The sequence below is a fragment of the Belonocnema kinseyi genome, chromosome 6, assembly GCF_010883055.1.
Source record: "Belonocnema kinseyi isolate 2016_QV_RU_SX_M_011 chromosome 6, B_treatae_v1, whole genome shotgun sequence".
NCBI classification, from domain to species: Eukaryota; Metazoa; Arthropoda; class Insecta; order Hymenoptera; family Cynipidae; genus Belonocnema; species Belonocnema kinseyi.
The window spans coordinates 78,011,012-78,029,665 of record NC_046662.1 but is presented as its reverse complement, the minus strand read 5'-3'; the positions used below and the strand labels follow the sequence as shown (position 1 = coordinate 78,029,665).

Below are 18,654 nucleotides of genomic sequence, written 5' to 3'. Positions count from 1 at the left end.
CTTTGCAATTTTAAGGTTTTTTATTGATTTTTGTATGAAAATTACATATAATTTTACTATAATTTCTTAACTTATTTTAATGCAGTTAGCGCAAAATTTATCTCTTTTCTTTTAATTATAGATCTATTATAATATTTTGCAAAAATTTCCGATTTTTCTGACCATTTAGCCGTCTTTTTGATGGTTTCCAAATCAAGGCCTTTAATGTAGGCTGCGGATGTAGGTGCATGCCTAGTAGAGTGGCCTGAGAATGTCTGTGCACTTACTCCTGCATTTTTAAATGTTAATTTTGATCCATTTGCATAACGTTTGTGATCCAACTGATTTGTTAGGTTTTTAGAGGTTAAAAAAAAGAAAAGGTTGTTTACTGTTTTGTACTTTTTTAGTGCGATTTAAATAGGCTTTAATGCAGAAATAAACGCAGACTCCTGGTCTTTCGGAAAATTTAGGTAAATTTAATGCAGGTTGATCAAAGCCTGGTGTAGAAGTTTTCGTGAGGTCCGTTATCTTGATATCTATTTTATTTTTATTTATGAAAATGTTTTTTGTTCTGATGTGAGATAAGAGTTTGTGATCTTTGCACAGTGCTCAGCGCTAATAACATAATAGTTTTAAATGTGAGGGTTTTCCTCGATAAAGTCTTATTTTTACTTATCTTTTCCAGATAGTCCAGAACTACATTAACATCCCAAGTGGCATTGTATTTCGGGTTTGTTGATCTTAGTTTGAAGCAACCTTTCAAAAACCTTTTAATGAGAGTGCGCTTTCCTGTTTTATTATTAGTAATGAGAGATATAGCGCATCTATGTGAAATGCGCGTAACGTAAGAGCTTGCTTTTTTAAATTCCTTTGTCAGAAATATAATGACATTTACTATATTAGGTTTAAAGATATTAATATTTCTTTGGTCGCAAAATTTTATCCATTTAAACAAGTTTGAGTTGTATTGTTTGATGGTTGATTTACTTAACGAACCTAGCATTATTTTCAATGATTTTTCTGGTATGTTTTTTCTCTTGAACACTTCACGGATGCAATTTGCGTTAGTAAGTGCATGTGCTGTGCTCGTGGGTGTTGTTTTTTCCTACGCAGGGACAGCAGTAGTTTAGGTTTTGGGGTAAAGTCTATCGGTTCACTTATAAGTAATTCCAGGTATAAGGGAAACCAAGGTTGGTTAGGCCACTTTGGAAGTTAGAACTACTAATATTCCTGTGCCTTGGTTTTCCTTAATTTTTTGAAGCGTTTGTAAGATTAGAATAAAGGGCGAAAACCCATAAAAATTAGGATGTGCCCACGAAACTGTAAACGCATCTATTTGTGTAGCTTTGGGATCTGGCCGCCCACAAAAATATGTTTGGCATTTTTTATTTATTACTGAAGCAAAAAGATCTACTTGTGGTACTCCGAATTTTTTTTATTTTATTAAAGGCAGATTGTGATAACTCCCACTCTGCATCTGGGTTTGAAGTTCGTGATTATTTATCTGCTTCGTGGTTTTGTTTGGGGAGAAAATACGAAGCTTTTAATAACATGTGTCTATTTTCTGCCCACTGCCAGATTGATTCTGATTGATCAGCAAATTTTTTAAATCTAACTCCTCCCATTTTGTTCATATATGAGACTGATGTACAGTTGTCTATTCTCAACGAAATTTTGCAGGTTGTTAGTGCGTTTCCTAGTCTCTCTACTGCAAGTTTAACTGCCATCAGTTCCTTATAGTTTATATGATATCCTTTTTCTTGGTTGTTCTAGAAGCGAAAGAGATTTTTGCTTCCATGTGTTGCTCTCCAACCCGTATCTGAAGCGTCCGAGTAAAAAACTTTATCGAATGTATATGACTTGAAAGATTTATATTATTTAGGGATATTCATAATCCACTACTTTGCATCCCGCTTAATTGCTTCAGATATGAGCATCGTCTTATTATAATTATTCAAGACTTTGTAGAGAGCCAGAATTTTTTCTCTCCATTGTTTTTGTGTATACCCAGCCGTACACTACAGCTTCACACGCAGATACTAGTTTGCCTATTACGTGTACAAGTGCAATAATTTTAGTTTTTTTATTTATAAAATTGTTTAGCATATCATATCTGTCTTACAAAGTATGGCGGCAGGAATGGGCCTTTAGTTTTTCGACATTCAGTAACTGCACCTTTTTCTATAAGTTCAAAAATACCTGTTTTAAATGCAGATTTTTGCGTTTCTGGAAAATTATTTTTAAAATTTACATATTTTTTCTTTGGCTTTTTACAGATGGGAATTTTATTTCCTTCAGTGCATTCTAGAATGAATTTATCTTTTGTTATTGTTCACCAATTTTTCAAGAAATATTTTAAGCGGCCTACAATCTTTATACCTACTTTAGAGTTTACTGCTTGTTTGACTTCTGCTGTTGTGTCTAATTGCCGTTTCGATTTTGGTTCTTGAAATGGGACTTGGATTGGTTGAAAAATAGCCGAAGTCGTCCCCGTCCTCGTGTACCTGTACGCCTTGCACTATTACAGTGGTCGGCAAACTTTTTGCTTAATTTTCAGGTATGGTCAGGCTCCAGCTGACTTAATTTTTTCTACTACATTTCGGTCTACTCATGTACCTTAGTGTAAATGAGCTTACTCCAGCAAGCGTCTTTTGTCCACAGGCATGTCAAAGTAAGAAAATTTTTCAACTTTTAATTTTTCAACTAGCGATTTGAAAATAGCATTATCAGCATCTACGAATTTTTCCGATTCCAATGATATATTACTTTCCTGAAAAAGTTAAAAATTTGAAGGAATTTAATATAAAAAACATTAGCTTTACAGTCAATGTAATGCTAAATACTTGTCAAATTTTCCATCTTTATAGACAAATTACATGTCTTTGGAATCGGAACAATACGTAGATTCCAAATATATTGCTTTTAAGTCACTGATTGCAAAATTACGAATGTTTAAATCTCACATCTTTTTTCCATTTTCTAACAAAAGATCTCTGAGGAAAGGGGTGGTCTGGCCAAGCTCGCAGGTACTGCCCTAAAAGTAGGTCGTAGGGCAGCCAGGGCAGAATACCCTGCCCTAGGCAAGAGCGTGCCGACCACTGCTCTATTGGATGGGGGCCTGTTGTCCAACGGGCAGCGATGGTTTTCCGAAAATTTGTTTTGTGAGAATTTCGGTGAGACTTCTTTGGTCACATCTTTGAAGAATTTGTCTCAGTCTTTGATATGTTTCATTTTTATTGACAACTCTTTGCCAAAGAAAGTTTTATCTGGTCTTGTCTTCTTAAGCATCTCTTGGAAAGGTTTGAGGAAGCAAGGAATGATGAAAGCCCTTCTTATTTCGTTTTGTTTATATATGACGTCAGCTAATAATTTGGCAGCGTCAATCAGTTTTGCAGTGAATCTCTCTTGGTCCACTCCTGTTTCTTCGTCCGCCTCGTTAGCTATGGTTATCGTCGCGCTCAGGGCTGTCAGTGATGCGCATGCTGACTTTTGAACTTCGAATCTGTAGTTATCCTCTTTTCTAACGGCTTTTTCGTGCATTTTTGATTTTTTTTTATCGTTGAGCGTAGGAGCTTGTAATTTTTCTGGTGGTTCATATTTTTCAATTGCCTCGTCTCTTTCGTCTGTTTTAAGACCCTTGGTGATATAGTGATGCCAGTACTAAATAAAATCATCATCGATAAAGAGTTGCAATGCTTTACAATTGCTTGGGTGTACCCCCAGTGCCCTTGTGAGGAAAGGTTTGAGCGAGTTCGTTTTGTCATCTGACCCCTCCATCTTATCCTTCAACGCTGCGTCACCCGATGTTTCTGGAGTCGATGGTTCGATCACATTGTGCTTTTGAAAATTATTTTTATTTGCCTTTGTGAAATTCTGAGCTAGCCGAGTGGTTTAGCTCTTCGTTTTTAATGTTTTTGATGTTTTTGGCAGTTTTTCTTAATTTCAGGGCTAGTCGTTTAGACGTCGCCCTTGAAATCGTGTATAAAACGTGTATATTTAATGTCAATCAAAAATTTATTGCCGTGTGGCGACAGTGCATTAGCGGCAATACGGTTTTCCTGTTAGCGCTTGGGCGTTCTCATGTCGGCCACTCGGAGTATCGGGCGTCTGAGATATAGCGGAATGTAAGGGCATCGCTTTTTGTTCTGGTTTACATTTGGTTTTAAAGCGTGAATATGTTAAGTTTGCACTTACTAGCACATTGTCAGATTCCTGGTCCAGCTTCTCAAAATTTAGATGTTGACTTCCCTCGAGTTCCAAGTCATCATCGTCGGTGTCAGAAACATTATCGGTGGAGTTTTCTGTCTGCTGTGTTTGCTCTGACAGTTGTTGCATTTGTTGCTCGATTTCTTCTTTCCTCCTTTTGAGTTCTTCATATGCCACATCACTCTTTCTTTTTGAGATTTATAACTAATACTACAGTGCTTTGAAAATTTTATAAAGTTAGCGAAATTATAAGTAATAGGTAATCACTTTTTGTCTGCGAATCGTCAACACTCAACACTCTGAATAAATTCGCTGTAGCCACCTGGTGACCAAAGGGAGAAATACAACATATTTCAATATAATTTTGAGAGCAAAGCTGTAAGTAAAATCGCCATTAATGCTTTTTGTTATTCAGAATGCATACCGTACACTCTTTTAAGTGAAATACATCGCTCAAGGTATTAGCAGAATTTAAGAAAAGTATTTAGGCGTACCGAACGTCAATTTGGAAAAATAAAATCACAAGAAATCATGGCATATTAATCCAGGAAAAAATATGTAGTGAGCATTTCAGACAATTAATTGTAATAAAATCACAAAAGTGCGTATGGTAGGCCTTACAATACCTAAACAATTTTTTGATGTTTTATAAAATTAAGGGCTTCTTCTTAAATAAATAAGGAGTATTTTTCAGGGATGGAAGAATATTCTAGTTTCAAATTCTTATTTTTCTAAATTGAAGTTTGAGAAAATTCTTTTGCATACTTAAAAGGGTATAGCAGAAGCTCTAAACATTTGTTTAATAATAGAAATTTTTTTGCAGTATTTTTAATACCAAAAAGAAATAATTCAGGGGGTATGCTAAACTCAAAACGCACATTTTCGGCACACTGGCATACCCAGAAATAAAATTATAACTTTTTTTAGATTTCTTAAAATGATTTTTTCGTGTTATATCCTACAGTATCAGCATTGTTTAGAGAAAATTTTTAACTATTCTGGCTTTCAAAAACACTGGTAAATCCTGGGTTAGTTCTTGAAGCATCTAATACATGATTACATTTTTGTTAGTGTTAATTGCACACACAAAAAATTCTATCAAAATCTTTGCCCGTGCACTGAAAAATTTTTAGTTGTCCCAGCTAACCGTTTAGCTGGATTTCGTTTTCCAAAAAAATATAACTGTGTCCCTAGATTTCTATCTCTTTTAGCTAAATTAGGCATCTAGAAATTATAAAGCTGATTTATCTAGATTATTTCTAGATCGTAAATTTAGTTGAAACACCTAGAAATCTGGGCGACACAGCTATACTTTTTTGAAAGACGAGATACACCTAAAACGATTAGCTGGGACAGCTAAACCATTTTTCAGTGTAGACGAGATATTCCAGTTTGAAAAATCGTTTATACCAAAGCCCCTGTCTGTACGGAGGGTTAATACCAATGATTCATATAGGCATAAATCATTCAAATAATTTTGTTCTCATGAATTTATCAATTTTGTGTGCGAATTTGTATTGAGGAACACTTTATCGAGTGAAAATTCGAGCCATATTTTAATTTCTTATTTCTAGCCTGAAACAGCTCAAATTTTGAAAGTCTGCTCAAAAACACTTGACTGAAAATACTTTATCCTACACGGAAAAAAATTCTTGAAGCGAACGAGTGAATCGAGAATATATTAAACTCAAAGAAAGTGTACGCTTGGCTTAGGTAAAACGTTTAGTTAGAAGAGTTACACTTTTAGTTACTTTATGTAAATTGTTCTCGTAAATCAATAATTTGGACAAAATTGCTAAGTTCGAAAGTTTATTATTTTCGACAGATTATGTATAATTGTATTATCTTCAGATTAGAAAAAAATTTAGTTGTCATAGAAATATATTAACTTACAGTAGCCAATTTTTCGTCTGGTATCGCGAAAATGAATTTCCCTCAAATCCGTGTAATGCATTTGGAGGTCAAGTTTGTTGTTTTTATCGTTTTTTTTGTTATTTCAATATAGTTATCGCCTAAAATCGAAACAAATGTAAATTATTATTACTGCATCATAAACTCCATTTAATATTAACAGTCGCGCACATTATAAGTGGTAAAAAGCGTTTAATTGTCCAAAGTAAAACTCAACTGTCACTGCACCCGATTAGACCGTCGCTATTTTATTTCGCTGCTCCCATAATGCACCGGCGCTCTTCCGATAATTGCTTCAGACACCTATTCTTAATATTCCTATTATAGCTATACTTATTAAGGGTTTGACTATACGATATCCCTGGTATATGGAAAATGGTCAAGGATATTCATTTTCGCTGAGCCAGGGATCTTTTTAAAGTCCTTCGTTCGTTTTCAGCTAAATGTTTGGCTATAATAAGGAATAATATCCCTGTCCCAGCTCAATTTTTTTTACCATGTAGTATTGTTTTACAAAAATATATTAAATCATGGAAGCGGGTCAAATATCCGGGCTTGAATTTTGAAATTCTTTGACAGCAACCCTTAAGTTATTACTAAGAAATATAAGGAATTCGGGAAAAACTCACCTTCTTCATGAAGGACATTACGTTGGTGGGCAACATTCTGGCGGTTTTTTGTTGTTGTGGGTCTGAATGGGAGAAAAACCGACTGTGTGCGTTATGCAAATTTCGCACCTCTAGTCCTACCCCCCAGACCTGATGATTTCATAAAGTCGCAAGCCAGAAGTCTTCAAATGGCTGCGCCTTTTTATCGCGAGCCACTCTATTGCACCTCACATTTCTGGAATTTCTAATCGCTTCGCTAAAAAATGCGAGCCACCCGGCTCGCCAAATTTATGCGAGAGCATGCCTCTCGCATTCAATTTTTCCAATTATATCTTTCCCTAATTAAATTCACTTTCCCTATAATCACACTCTTGAAATCCGTTTTGAATCTGAAACAAAATAAATAACGAGTGATTAATTTCAGGAGAAAAATGATTTTTCAATACGAGACCATATTTCGAAAGAAATTAGTTTTTTAATAAATTTTAACAAAATAGTTAAATCCTCATTCAAAATAGATTAATTTTAAAAAAAATATGACTTTCCGACCGAAAAAAATTAATTTTATTACAAATAAGATGAATTTTACAAGAAACGAGTAAATCCTCAATCAAAGCAGATTTAAAAAATTTGGCATTTCACGAAAAAGTAAAATATTTTTATTTTACAGGTTTTTACATGCATTTTGGATTAACTAGAGTCAGTTAAAAAAATATTATGGACTTCTAGATGTTCGAAAATATTTTTAATCTCTTCATAACTTCCAAAATTCATAAGTATCTTTAAACTACCTATGCAATTATTTCTAAAATTTCCTCAAAGTCTTTTAACTTCTTTTTTCCACTTTGAAAAATTTTTAATAACATTTTGAATCCTTTTGAATATTCACTTAAGAATAATTTATAATAATGAAAATTTACTTTGAATTTTCCCACTTTTACCTAAATTTCAGTACACTTTTTAATTACAAAAAAATGGTAAGTTTTTAATTAATTTTGAATCTTTTTTAAACTTCCAGATGTCTCTTAAGCTTACTCTAACTTTTCACGAAACTTTGTAATCTTGCTAATTGAACATTTGTGCTTCAAAATCGTCTACATTCTTTTTCGAAATTTTGAGAAATAGTTTTAATTGTTTCCAAATATTGGTCCATTTGCTCTTGAAAATTCATTGTACGAAATAAAGAAGAAGTTAATATTTTTCAGGCATTAAAAAAATGTTCTTTATCATCTTGAAAGCTTCTATAATATCCTTACGCAGTTTTAATAATTTGATTTCGAAATATTGAAACATATACATTCTGTTTACTATTTTTTAAGTATTTTCAAGTTATAAATAAAAGTTATATATAAAATTTCGTTTTCTTAATACTAATGGAAAAATTTGGCTTTCACATTGTCCATATTCTTTTTCGACATTTTAGGAAATAAGTAGAATGTTTTGAAATCTTTGTGAATTTTGTCTTAAATATTTATTTGAGAAAATCAGAAATAAGTTTAAATTTTCCAATGAATTTTAAGAAAACTTTTTCATTACCTTTAAACCTTTTAAAACTCTAGAATTTCTTTTTTTCAAAATCTACAAAAATCTACGCACTACATTTTATATATCAAAGTTATATATCAAGGCTTATACATCAAAAACACGTTGAGTCAATTGATTATTAGTGAATATATTATTCAGATAGCCTTAAATTTCCCATAACCCTGAAGTTTGCAGACTTTCTGCTTGAAACGGGTAAAAGGAACTTCTTCATCCAATCATGAACGCAGGTTTCGCGACAGCGATGGTAGGTATTCAGCAATAGTTTCAATGCTGCGATAATTTCCAGATATGAATCGAAAAATTTAGAAACTGATTGAAACAAAAAGATAGTTGAATCCTCATTATTGTTCAGTATCATTGCCACGACTTTTGCATGCGTGCCAATTTAATATATCAGATTGCACAGTGAAAAGCGAACAATTTAAAATTGTATTCATCCTTTTGACTGTATGATTCGCCGTATTTAATGGTACACGTAAAACAGAGGAACGATCGTATAAAGCTATGCTGCGAACACCCGTGTACATAATTGCATTCGCATAAAAAACAACTGTGACACGCTGGTCCCAAATTCAAGCAACCAACCTAACCGTACTGGAAACGCTTTATTTCGGTTGACAACAAAGATTACTAAGCGTGGCTGTTATTCGTAACTCCACTACCCAGCACTGTATTTATATTTTCACTTAAGCTACAAAAACACCCAGTATCATACTGCCAGATTAATTTATGAAATATTTCACTGAAGCATAATTGCTGCTAACAATTGCATTCGTTACTTATTTTAAAATAGGGGTCGGATCATGTGACCCAAAAATGATTTAAACTCTGAAAATAAAATGATAAATGATTTAACCTAGTTAGGGGACGTTCATTAATTAAGTAGTGTTTTCTGTAATTTTCAACTGCGTACCCGCCCCTCCCCTTTTTAGAGACCATAACATTTTACCCTCTACCACCCCCTATATTACGTAATTTTTGTTGTAAATTCATTTAGGGTTTATCCAAAAATAACGTTTTACGATTTAGAAGAGGAAATCTTATTGCTTAACGAAATAGTTACATTTTTAACCAAGTAGTTGAATTTTCAACTGAAAAAGATTAATTTTTAACAACAGATGTAATAGTTGATACATTAAACAAAAAAATATTTTCATTTAAAGTCAAAAACAGTTTAGATGAAAAAAAAAGGATGAACGAAAAACTAATTTTAAAACAACACAGATTTCTGGTAAATAATGAAAAATAATAGGTTATTTCTTAACCAAATAGTTCTATTTTCATCAATGGATGCGATGTTAGCACAAATTGTATTTTATTAATTCTCTGTTTTTTATTCGCATCTACAAAAATTTAAACTAATGCTCCACTTTTCTACTAAGTTGTTGAATAATCAATCCAAAAGGACAAATTTTCTACAAAATTGTTCAATTTTTTCGTTATAAAAGTTCATTTTTAATAACAAGCAAAAAAAACTAATTTTCATCTAAATTTATGAATCTTAAACCAAAAAGTGTGCTTTTAAAAAAATAATTTAATTTTCGATTAAGGAGGTAAATTTTTAACTTAAAAACACAAGTTTTCAAATAAATATAAAATACAGTGAAACCCTTCAATAGCCCTTCCTTCTATAACCTTTTCGAGAATTGACGCCGCCCCGCGCCGGAGGTAGATATAACAGGAGCCGCTTGGGGTGCGCGGGGTCTGCGGTTGATATTCAATCGAGCACTGAGTTAGTTTCCATCTACCGTCAGCCCCAAAATCGGCGCTATAGAAGAGTTTCACTGTAGTTGGTTTTTTAAGTATACAAGATTTTTTCTAAACAAGCAGAATTTCAACAAAATACTTGAGTCCTCAACGTAAACAGATTAATTTTCAAACAAAAAATTATACTTTTAACCAAACAAGATTAATTTTTTAATAAGAGAGCTGAATTTTCAAATAAAAAAGACAAATCTTCAAAGTAGAAACATTTTTCACTTAATTAAGAAATAAATTGCATCTAAAGACTTGAATTTTCAAGTCCAAAAGATGAGGTTTCTACAAAACAGTTGAATCGTCAACAAAATAGTTAAAATTTTAAACAACAAAATTAAGTTTCTTCCAGAAAACACGAATTTCCAATCAATTATATAAATTTAAAACCAAATCTTTGGAACAGGGAATATCAGTTTAGTACAAATTTTAATTTATTAATTTTTAAATTATATAATCTTCGTTTGAAATAAAACCTCAAAGTAGTTTAATTTCAACCAAACAGTTTCATTTTTTACCAGACCATTGAATTTTCAAGTAAAAAAAAACGAATTTTTTAAAAATTAGTCAAATTCTCAACTTGAAAATACGATTTTTTACGCAAAAAGTTAATTCCCAACCAATTGGATTTCCAAGAAAGGAGTAAAAATTTTCAGGTAAAAAAAACATAACTATTTAACCAAAGATAGGTATTTTCATCTAAATTTATGAATCTTCAACCAAAAAATTAACTTTCAAGAAAGGATGACTATTTCCAACCGCATAGTTCATTTTTCAACCAAAAAATTTTTTGAACTAAAAGGCTGTTATATTTAACCACCAGATATCAACTTTCAACTAAATAATTAAGTCCTCAAGTAAAACAGATTAATTTTTACCAACAGTTGCATTTGAACCAAAAAAAAAGATTGCTTACCAAACAGGACGAATTTTTAAGCAAATATAATTTTCGATTCTATAGTACAAGTTTTCCACAAAACAGTTGAATTTTCAACACAAAAATTTTAATTTTCAACAGGAAAGTGAATTTTTAACCGAAACAGAATTATTTTTAATCAGACAGTATAAGTTCAAACAAAAGCAGAATTTTATAGGCAAGAAAAAATATAAATTTTAATAAAATTATATAATTTTAAAGTCGAAAAGACAAAATTATAACGAAAATGTTGAATTTTTAATCAAAAAGTATGACTTTTCGTAACAAAAGAATATGAATTCTCGTTAAAAAAATTAATAGTCGACTTTTCAACCGATAAGATAAACTTTTAACCAAAAATATTTTGAATTTTTTAATTGGTTTCTATTAATTCAGTTCTGATGTAAGTGAAAAATAAACAGGAATTTTGATAATCCATAGACTAAAAACGTTGTAATAAAATTTTGTTTCTAAAACAAAAATAATTTTCCAGGGCACACTTTTTTATTTTGGAATAGATACTTTCAAATGCGGACTACAAAAAGTGAGGCAGGCTAAGCAAAATTTTAAACCCTTAAAAAGTTATAAAATTTTGCGTTGGTAAAATTAACTGCTTATTTTTATCAACACATTTTTAACTAGAAATAACGTTTTTTAGGGTTCGCAGTTATTTACTTCACATAGTTTTTTTTTAATGTGTGTTCTCTAAGTTTATAAAATATTATTAAGATCGAGAAGGGGGACAAAATCAAATATTGTGTTATCTCACATGAAGGGGGGGGGGGGATTCATCTTACGTAATTTGTGGATGCCCCCTTATTTGCTTATTCATGTATTATTATTTCGTGCGTTTCCAAGTATTACATTTAACATTCATACTGATATTGCTATAGGTACTAGCATTATTATTAGGTAAATTACAAATACTAATGTTACAATTCTCAATAAAGTAACATAACATTTCTTCACATTTAATGTGTAGAGTTGAAAATATGTTACGTAAGAACTGGCTTTTACCACTTACTCTCTCCCCCTTTCAAATGACTACGTAATTTATGCCCAGTCCTATAAAAGAATCTTAGAATGGACAAAGAGATTAGAACAACAGTTGATATAATAATCAAAAGCATCTCAAATCTTTGGGTTAGCACCCTGTTAACTCTAATCTTCCAATTGGGGTCGAAGGATAACAAGGGTTTCCGTTTTTATGGTCATGTTCGAAATAATTCTTGGCCAAACTGCAGACCGAAAAAAATAGTAGCTCCGGCGACTCGCAGACGGACCCTGATACAGATTTTTCAACAATAAATAATTGCATCCTGGGATTAATCAACTAGTTTTCTCCTTTATTGGAGAAAAACTCCTTTGCAGAGGAAACATTAATATCTCACAAAATATGGCATCCGGTAAATATAAATTTTCATTAGCCAAACAAAATAGGAGATTTTAATTTTCTCGGCTTTTAATGATTAAGTTCTTTAAGAAGAAGGCTCTCCGCGCCAAATGTACAGAAAATAGATTTTAATCAAAATCTCTAATTTTACTTTCTTTATTATTTTGAACCGGTAGGTCAATAATACAAAAGAAAATTTTCAGAAAAATGAACAGTTTTTACCAAACAATTAACAAAATTCCAATTTTTATATTTATTTTAATAGAAAAATACTTCTATTATTGAAACCTTATCCTTCTCAAAAGCAAGGAAATCGATATTTCCTAACAGAAAAAATCACGGGAGATTTTTTGATTATACTGTAGGGGTCGGAAACTAATTCACAATAAATATAAACTTAGGAAACATATCCTAGCACGAAGAGGATTTGAATCCATGTTAAGGGTTGTTCTTACATCCCGTAAACATTAATGGAAAAAATAGACATTTCCTTAAAACTGAAACCGCAGGATATTTTTTGAATTAAGGGGTCATACCTGCAGGTGCTCGGAAAATTAAGGGATTTTCATGACTTTTTTCCGCCTTGTTAACATCTGCAATAAATTAAACTAAAATAATTTCATTAGTATATTCCTTTACAGAGCCCACGAGCGAAGGCTTTAGAAAAATTTTGATTTTACAGCTATTTTTTTAAATTAAAATTTTGCTAAATTTCTTGTTAACGAGCTCCGGATAGAAATAAACTAATAAAATCCTGTTGGTTTTTTTACTTCAGATGGTCTATTCTAGAATGATCATGCTAACCGCAAGTGATGTTGAAAACAATGTGTTTTTGGGACATGGCTTTATTTCCGCCAGTTGTCACAATTTGATTATTAAAAAAATTATTTAAGTACCTCGAAACATGTACCAGTCGACACTCTGTAGAGTATTTCCGTAGAAGAAGAAAAAGTTTTTCAATTCATTACAAGGGTTGTTTTCTCATTCTTTGCAATGAACTCAAGCAAAACGACACTTTTTAAATATCAAAACTACGAGAGAATTCGTAAATTACTTTACAATCTTAGGAAACGTGTACGAGCAGTAAAAGTCATTAAATTTATGTTCAAGGTCATCATCACTTTAAAGATGTAAGCAAGTAAATGAACATTTTCTAACGAGTAAACTCACAAGAAGTTTCTTTATTTATCTATTGGTGTCTTTTAAATCACTTTAAGATTCAACTAAAAAAGTGGACATTCCCAAGCAATTAAAACTACGGGGATTTTTTTTTAAACTATTACGGTTCGAAATTCATTCATAATAAATGTGGAAAACATATCCTTATATGGAAAGTCTTTTAATTTATTTTAAATATTGTATGAACAGCCCTCAAATATTCAATAAAAAATGTCCGTCCCTAATAATTTACTTAAAAAGATCTTCTAAGGTTATGATTGTTAAACAATATCGATGTCTTTACTTAAATCTTTAAGGGACATTAAAACAACCCTTGAAATATATGCAAACACCTTTGCTGGCAGGGAATGCTTGCTGCTCTTATTTTGAAATGATATCTAACTATGTTAATTTAGACAAAAAATCTCCCGTGGCAGGTGCGTCGGAACGATTTTTTTCACAAGTGGGTTTACCGAAAATATGTTCAAAAATAGTAGTTTAAGATAGGTATTAGGTTTATTTTATTATTAGGTTTATTTATTTTATGAGTGGGCTCCGCCAAACCATGAAAATTGATATGTGTGCTGAAGCCTACCCAGCCCACGCGGCTCCGACGCACTTGTCCCGTGGTTTTGCTTGTTTCAAAACATTTATTTCCTTGCATGGATACTTAAAACGATGGCAAAGTTTTTAAAATAAATTTAAACACTTTTTCTGTTAGGGGACGCTGTCCGCACTTATTTTTAATTAATTGTGGCTTGTATAGTTTAGTCGAAGAATCTACCGTGGTATTTAATATTCTGAAATGTCGATTTCTTGTATGAATCTTTAAGTTATGGTAAAACCTTCCAAATAAATTAAAACAGTTTTCACGGTAGTGGATGCTTTTCGCACTTATTTTGTATTGACTTTCGCCCCAGTAGTTTAGTGGTAAAATCTTCCGGGATTTTTATTATTCTAAAATGTCGATTTTATTCCTTGAATCTCTAAGTGGCGATAAAACCTTTTAAATAAATTCAAACACTTTTCATAGTAGGGGAGGCTGCTTGCACTTATTTTGAGTTAATTTTGGCTCCTCTAATTTAGGCAAAGAATTTAACGCGGTTTTGATTATTCTGAAATGTCAATTTCCTTGCACAAATCTTTAATTGGCGATAAAATAATGTGATGTAATGTAATGTAATGGATAATAAAACACTTAAAATAAATTCAAACACTTTTCCTCGTTTGAGAGATTGCCTGACTCTGGTTTTAGTTTTTTTTTTTTGAATTTTGGTTTCTTTGCTTTAATATTTAAGGGATTCTGATGCAACATTTACACATAATTTCGAACACCTGAATAATTTAATTAAAAAACATCTCATTGATATTGGTTTTTAGAAAATGTCGATTAGCTTGCTTGAATCTTTAAGGGATGTTAAAACAAATATCAAACATCCTGTTAACACAAATTTGTGAATCTGCCAAAGTCATGGGTACAAAACTTTTGTTTTCGTTGGTCTGATTTACAAATCATGTAGCATCTCGCTAATCCCAACAAAAAGTTTCTGAGCAAAATAAAATCTCAATAATAAGTGAATTTTTCAATCAAAATAAATGTAGGTGCTAAGCGAGATTTGAGGTAATGATTGAAAGGAGGGGAGTGAGTACAAATTAGGGGAGGGTTTAGGAGAAATAAGGGAAACTAAATGTTACGGGAGTGAGGGTAATCGTGGAAGAAGTGAAAGTGAAAGGTTATTGAGGGGAAGTGGTGGGAAATAAAGGAAAAATAGTGGAAGAGAAGTAGAGAAAATCATGCAAAGAGAGGGAGAGAGGTAAGACGAGGGGAAATAGGATAATGCGGGTGTGTAGGGGAGGTGAAGGGGCATAGCAGGATGAGAATTGGTAAAAGGTGGAAGTGGATGGAGAGATACTAGGGTAGGAGAGTGGAAAAGTCTAAAGAGAGAAATTATGGGTGGAGTATGGGAGGGGAAGGTTTGAACTACTTATATACCGTATTAGGGATCGTCCATATATTATGTAAGATGCTTTCCTGTTGTGTAAATAAACACCAGAATAAAATGTTTTTGAAGTTGAAAAAGACACAACGATATGAACAAAACAACGTCTTGCGTAATATATGGGCGATCGCTTAATAGGCTACGAGACCCTTTTTGCAGATGTGCTTCTCCCACTTTTATTGATCTTTTCTGATCATTTTCTTTCCAATTATTTATCTGCAAGTTAAATATGATAAAAAAATATAATTATTGAACTCTTGACTAGAAGCACTTTTCTGTACAATCAGTAGCGGGTACTTTTTATTTGGAATTTTGTTTTTGCTTTATTTAGATTAAAATTGTAATATGTGGTCCAACATTTTACGTTTTTCTTCATAAAAAGTAGAATACGAACTTTGTTGTACTTTATAGTTTTGTGGCGACACCAGGAAAAAATAAAAGTTTGTTTGCAAGAGTCCGCCCAGAGGATATAGCGAATTCAACCCCAGGTCATTTCAGGCGGAGAAAATGTCCACTGAAGAAACTAAATGAAATTGCATACCACCCTTGGACATCTTGTAAGTCGCAGGGCTCTTGAGCAGGAAAAATATATCGTAAACTTTTGTTCAGTAAGGTACTGCGCTTCCTGCTGCTTTACAAAATTAGTAAGTGAAAGGTCGTTCTTTTCCACGGGGTAATTCGTTTTTCTCATAAAAGCAGAGCGCGAAGAAGCTGTCACAAGGAGAAAAGGGGGTTAAGTATAGATTCTTTAGATATTACTTGACACGAACAAAGACTACTTCCTTTTTTTATAAAAAAATTATTTTCGAAACTTCTAATACGCCACTAACTCTAACGTAAAAACAAGAATGTGCTTGAGTACCCTAGCAATGCCATTATTCAATATATTATTGTAAATTGACTAGACCATAATTTAATATTAACAATGGTAATGCCTAAATTAATTCGCATATCCTTAAAATTCTTTATAATATTCGGAAATTCTTTGAAATTTCCTTAAATATATTGAAATCTTCTAAAATCCTTGTAGATTTTTTGGCATGTTTTGAAATCCCTTAAAATCTTTTGAATTATTGGAAACCCCTTTAAGTTTCTTAAAATCCGTTCGAATTTCTTCAAATCTTTAGAATTCTGATGACATTTCTTTGAATCGCTTTAAATCTTCGAAATCTCATTAAAATTCCTTGACATCTTTTAGAATTCGTGAAATTACTTTAGTTTGAAATGAAATCCTTTCAAATCATTTAAAATCCCATCACTCTTTTTGAAATATTTCTAAATCTCTTAAGATCCCTGAAATCCATTAGAATCCGTCAAAATTTTTTATAAAGTCCTTCAAAATCTTTTAAAATCCCTGAAGAAATTGAGATTCTCTCTAAAATCTTACTAAGTAATTTCTTTAAACTCTTGCAATCTTTTTAAATAATTTTTTTTCCTACCCTGAAACTTTTGTAATCCCTTGAAATCTTTATAAATTCTTTGAAATCTCACAAAATCCCTAAAGAGCTTTGAAAATCCCATTTAATTTCGTACAAATTTCGTAAAACTTTGAAATACTTGGTAGTCTTTTAAAATCCCTTAAATTCACTTTAAATCGATTGAAATACTTTCAAATTTTTTCCAATCCTTTGGAATGTCGTTTATGGTGAAAATAATCGATATATATGAAAAATATATAATCATCCATGAGAAAGGTGGCCGGGGAGGGCCATAAAATATAACAAATGAAAATTTTCTTAAAATAATTATTTACTCATCTGCACGGAAAGAAATTTCGGGAGATTTATTGACGGAACTACTCCTGGATTTTATTACGCCCCTTTGTTTTCAGGTCTCGAATTCTATGATTTTAGATTACAGAGTCCGAGACCTTAATGAATCATAAAATTCCATTCTTAAATTAAACATCAAAATAAAAACTTGAAACTACTACTTTCTACACTCTTGAATAGCACTCTAGAAGAAATTTTTTATTTAAATTTTAAATCGCCGCCTTCTCTACTTTTTCGTTGTGCAGGTATTTTAGTTGATTTATTTCAACTTTTAAATTTGGAGTCAATTTATGAGAGTAGAACATTGTGTGCTTGTGATCTCATAATACAAAATGTTTATCTATAATCTTAAAATGTTTTTAAATTAGATCCACTATTTTCTATTTACACCTTTATTATGCCACTAATCTTTTTAATTTACAGTACATTTAATTACGGTACATTTGAGAGTTTTAGTCTAATATAACCCTTAGGTACGGACGTGCAGTTTTTCATGCCGCAACATGCTTTTGATATCCCCCCTCCCCTCTCTAGCCATCATCGTGGCTGCCGTTATTATTAGCTTTGGTTTTAATCGTAATTTCGCTGAGGTAGATTGACAAAGCGTGTTAATACGTGTAATTGGTGATTAATATTAATTGAAAGCTAATAGGCGGTACGTCCGGTAACAAAACGCTTCTTTATTTCTGTTTGAATATATTTCAAAGTATAAGGTACACTAGAGTACGGAAGTCGGTCACCCAATAAAATTTTCGAAGCACGTATATGGACAACACGACAGATCAGTAAACGTTACAATTATAGGCAATTAAATATGACTACCATTGATGGTTACCGGTGCCAATTCTCAAATGGTACTGAGCTGCAGATCAGTAGATTTTAACGACCCAGTCGCTATTCTGAACAGTTCGTCCATACTGCAATTACGAATTAGCATATCACTTTAACGAATAATATAAAGAGATCTAACTTGTGTTAACGGTATAGACTATAGTTTAAACAGCACTATAAATTGTCAAAAAGCACTGCTCAAAAATAATTAATAAATAAGCATACGGTTGTGTGCTTATTTATCCGTATCTGAAAATTTATCCGTACCTAAGCATGGAAGTCAAATATCTTAACCACTACACTATTACAAGATTTGCGATCTGTAAAATAATTTTGAAATGCATTTGTAACTGAAGGTGGCAACCTCGGGAACGACTTCTGAACACGCGTTCATGCCATCGCGGCACACAACAAAAGTTCTCGCATTTACCTCATATCCTTACAAGTCAGCTGAAACCGTTCCGGCACCCAAAAACGTATTACGAGGATAGTTCAATAAGTCCTTAGAATGAAGTATAAAAACAATTTTTTTTGGGTAAATTTTTTTTTATTTTTCAACATAATCTCCTTGGAGCTCTAT

The 18,654-nt window shown here is 32.1% G+C and overlaps 1 protein-coding gene across 1 annotated transcript in view; it reads right to left on the bottom strand.

The window, feature by feature from the left end:
* LOC117174366 (regulating synaptic membrane exocytosis protein 1) overlaps positions 1 to 18,654 on the bottom strand; it is a 522,514-nt gene that overhangs the window by 439,813 nt on the left and 64,047 nt on the right. The window contains exon 2 of the mRNA XM_033363427.1: positions 6,726 to 7,093. Within this exon, the coding sequence (XP_033219318.1) occupies positions 6,726 to 6,761 (36 nt within the window). The 5' untranslated portion in view covers positions 6,762 to 7,093. The remainder of the gene's footprint in view (positions 1 to 6,725; positions 7,094 to 18,654) is intronic.